The 3,722-nt window shown below is 46.1% G+C and overlaps 1 protein-coding gene across 4 annotated transcripts in view; it reads left to right on the forward strand.

The window, feature by feature from the left end:
- MORN4 (MORN repeat containing 4) overlaps positions 1 to 3,722 on the forward strand; it is a 16,097-nt gene that overhangs the window by 10,097 nt on the left and 2,278 nt on the right. For 3 of the 4 annotated variants that reach the window (XM_037729349.1, XM_017502775.2, XM_037729347.1), the window contains exon 2: positions 1,811 to 1,908. In XM_037729349.1, the coding sequence (XP_037585277.1) occupies positions 1,842 to 1,908 (67 nt within the window). In that variant the 5' untranslated portion in view covers positions 1,811 to 1,841. Of the gene's footprint in view, positions 1 to 239; positions 263 to 1,810; positions 1,909 to 3,722 lie in introns of those variants that run through there. The other variant, XM_037729348.1, reaches the window with a different exon arrangement.

The raw sequence follows: 3,722 nt of genomic DNA on the forward strand, positions 1-3,722 counted from the left end.
GGGGTTTCACCATGTTGACCAGGATGGTCTCGATCTCTTGACCTCGTGATCCACCTGCCTCGGCCTCCCAAAGTGCTGGGATTATAGGCGTGAGCCACCGCGCCCGGCCTATTTATTTATTTTTTATTATTTTTTTCAAGACGGAGTCTTGCTCTGTCACCCAGGCTGGAGCGCAGTAGCATGATCTCAGCTCACTGCAACCTCTGGCTCCCGGGTTCAAGTGATTCTCCTGCCTCAGGCTCCCAAGTAGCTGGGATTACAGGTGCCTGCTACCACACCTGGCTAATTTTTGCATTTTTCATAGAGACAGGGTTTCACCATGTTGGCCAGGTTGGTCTCAAACTCCTGACCTCATAATCCGCCCACCTCAGCCTCCCAAAGTGCTGGGATTACAGGCGTGAGCCATTTTGCGCCCCACCTAATTTTTATGTTTTAATTTTACATTTTTGACATGAGGTCTTCCTATGCTGCCCAGGCTGGTCTTGAACTCCTGGACTCAAGTGATCCTCCCACCTCAGCCTCCCAAAGTGCTGGGATTACAGGTGTGAGTTACTGCACCAGGCCTCTCTTCAAATTTAAGATTGTGGTTGCGTGTGCCTACGAAGACCTATTACTCCCCAAATAAACCCTCAGCTGTAGTGAGACCAGGCTTCTTATTTTGCCATAGAACATCTATTTACATTGGCCTTAGAGTGTTCATTTCCCATGTTTGTCTTTTTTTTTTTTTTCTTTTTTAGAGACAGAATCTTGCTCTGTTACCTAGGCTGGACTGCAGTGGGGCTATCTCGGCTCACTGCAACCTCTGCCTCTCGGGTTCAAGCAATTCTCTTGCCTCAGGCTCCTGAGTAGCTGGAATTACAAGTGTGCACCACCATGACGGGCTAATTTTTTGTATTTTTAGTAGAGATGGGGTCTCACCATGTTGGCCAGGTTGGTCTTGAACTCCTGACCTCAAGTGATCCACCTGCCTTGGCCTCCCAAAGTACTGGGATTACCAGCATAAGCCACAGCACCCAGTCTTTTTTTTTTTGAAACAGAGTGTTGCTGTGTCGCCCAGGCTGGAGTATAGTAGTGCTATCTCAGCACACTGCAACCTCTGCTTCCTGGGTTCAAGCAATTCTGCCTCAGCCTCCCAAGTAGCTAGGATTACAGGCTCCTGCCACCATGCCCAGCTAATTTTTGTATTTTTAGTAGAGACAGGGTCTCACCATGTTGGCCAGGCTGGTCTCAAACTCCTGACCTCAGGTGATCCACCCACCTCAGCCTCCCAAAGTGTTGGGATTACAGGCATGAGCCACTGCACCTGGCCCGTTCCCTGTGTTGTCTGATTCTGGAACTGCTCTTTACCTTCTCCACTGCTTGTCTGCGTGTTTTAAATTCTGCCCGTCTCGTGTCTTTGTTAATCACTGTCATTCAAGTTGGCACTTAATTACATTATCTCTGGCATAATTCACTGTTTCAATTGTTAGTATTATTACCTAGATTATAAACTCATCAAGGGAAGATACTGTATTTTATACATCAACTGAGCATGTAGTAGGTATCAAGTAAATATCTGTAGATTAATCCTCCATTTCCATCCCAGGTCATAGGAAAAGAAACTGGCTGAAAACTTTTAAGATAAGCAGGAGGAACTTGGGCAGAAGTGGGGATGATGGTGCTGGTGGTGGTTGGAGACGTGGGTATTTTGTTAAACACACCTAAGGGGGCCAACACGTACCAGACTTTAGACTGTATCTGCAACATTGCTTTGCCGAACTTTCCTCCAGCCATTCCATGACACTGGTTCTCCTTTGCTTATTTCCTACAGTTTTCATTCTTTTATCCTGTAAGCTGTCACCATGACCCTGACAAAAGGTTCCTTCACCTACTCCAGTGGGGAGGAGTATCGTGGCGAGTGGAAGGAGGGTGAGAAGGACCCCGGGGGAGTATCCAGTGATGAACACTTCACTTGCTGGAGGACAAATACATCAGGATATATAGCCAGCTTTATGGATCTTCATTTCCAACCCCAGGATTTCATTCCATATAGCGCCTGCCTTTCCTTTATTCTATTTTAGGATTAAATAAAGGAATTAGAAAATGCTATTGTTTATTCAACCTCCAGGAATGAGTTATATCTTTCTTTTTTTATTTTTCCAAGATGGGGTCTCGCTCTGTCACCTAGGCTGGAGTACAGTGGTGCAGTCTCAGCTCACTGCAACCTCCACCTCCCAGGTTCAAGCGATTCTCGTGCTTCAGCCTCCCAAGTAGCTGGGATTACAGGAACCTGCCACCACATCCAGCTAAGTTTTGTATTTTTAGTAGAGAATGGGTTTCACCATGCTGGCCAGGCTGGTCTCAAACTCCTGACCTCAGGTGATTGCCTGCTTCAGCCTCCCGAAGTGCTGGGATTGCAGGCATGAGCCACAGTGCCCCGCCTGTGCCAGCCTCTCTTCTAAGCAGTTTGTGTTTATCATCTTATTTAATCCTCCTGACAACTTTATGAGGTAGGCACATACTATTATTATTCCCATTTAACAGATGGGAAAATTGAGCCAAGGAGAAGCTAACTTACTCAAGATCACAGAACTCTAAGTGGTAGAACAAGAAGGTAAACACAGCAGGCAGCCTGACTCAGTGCCCTCACATCTAACTACGTTGCCTCTCTCTATGTTGAGAAAAAAAAATAGAAAAAACAGTACCCCATTAGCACCTTAAAGCTACTAGGCAAATCTAACAGCCTGATTAGCAGCACTGGTTTGAGCTTTTTTTTTTTTTTTTTCCGAAATGGACAGAGTTCCCCTCTGTGGCCCAGACTGGAGTGCAATGGCACTATCTCAGCTCACCGCAACCTCTGCCTCCTGAACTCAAGCAATTCTCCTGCTTCAGCGTCCCGAGTAGCTGGGATTACAGGCACCCGTCACCATGCCCAGTTAATTTTTGTCCTTTTAGTAGAGACGGGGTTTCATCATGTTGGCCAGGCTGGTCTTGAACTCCTGAACTCAGTGGATCCACCTGTCTCAGACTCCCAAAGTGCTGGGTTACAGGCATGAGGCACCGTGCCTAGCCCACTTGTTCTTTTAAAAAAAAAAAAAAAAGTCATTATGAGGCTGGATGTGGTGGCTCATGCCCATAATCCTAGCACTTTGGGAGACCAAGGCCAGAAATTGCTTGAGGCTAGGAGTTTGGGATCAACCTGGGCAACATAGTGAGACACCATCTCTACAAAAAAATTAATTAGTTGGGCGTGGTGGTGTGTGTCTATAATCCTAGCTACTCAGAAGACTCGGGCAGGAGGATTGCTTGAGCCCACAAGTTTGGGGCTGCAGTGAGTTATGATCATGCCATTGCACACCAGTATAGGTAACAGAGCGAGACACTGTCTCCTTAAAAAAAAAATCATTATGACATAAGGCCAAAATAAAAATATCCTGTAGGATGTTGATACAGAGTGGATGAGTGGCAACTATGGTTTGTTTTCCCTCTACTTAGTATTCAGCTCTTTAGTCAAAATTGCTGAGATTTTCTTTTTCCAAGTGTTGTTTGAATTACACTGGTAGCATTTTTTACTGAGGAAAGACCTATAGAAGTTTTCATTACAGTAAGTAAATGTGTGAGTTTAAGTATAAAACTTTGAAAGAGGGGCCGGGCGCGGTGGCTCAAGCCTGTAATCCCAGCACTTTGGGAGGCCGAGGCGGGTGGATCACGAGGTCAAGAGATCGAGACCATCCTGGTCAACA

The sequence above is a fragment of the Cebus imitator genome, unplaced genomic scaffold, assembly GCF_001604975.1.
Source record: "Cebus imitator isolate Cc_AM_T3 unplaced genomic scaffold, Cebus_imitator-1.0 Scaffold299, whole genome shotgun sequence".
NCBI lineage: Eukaryota > Metazoa > Chordata > Mammalia > Primates > Cebidae > Cebus > Cebus imitator.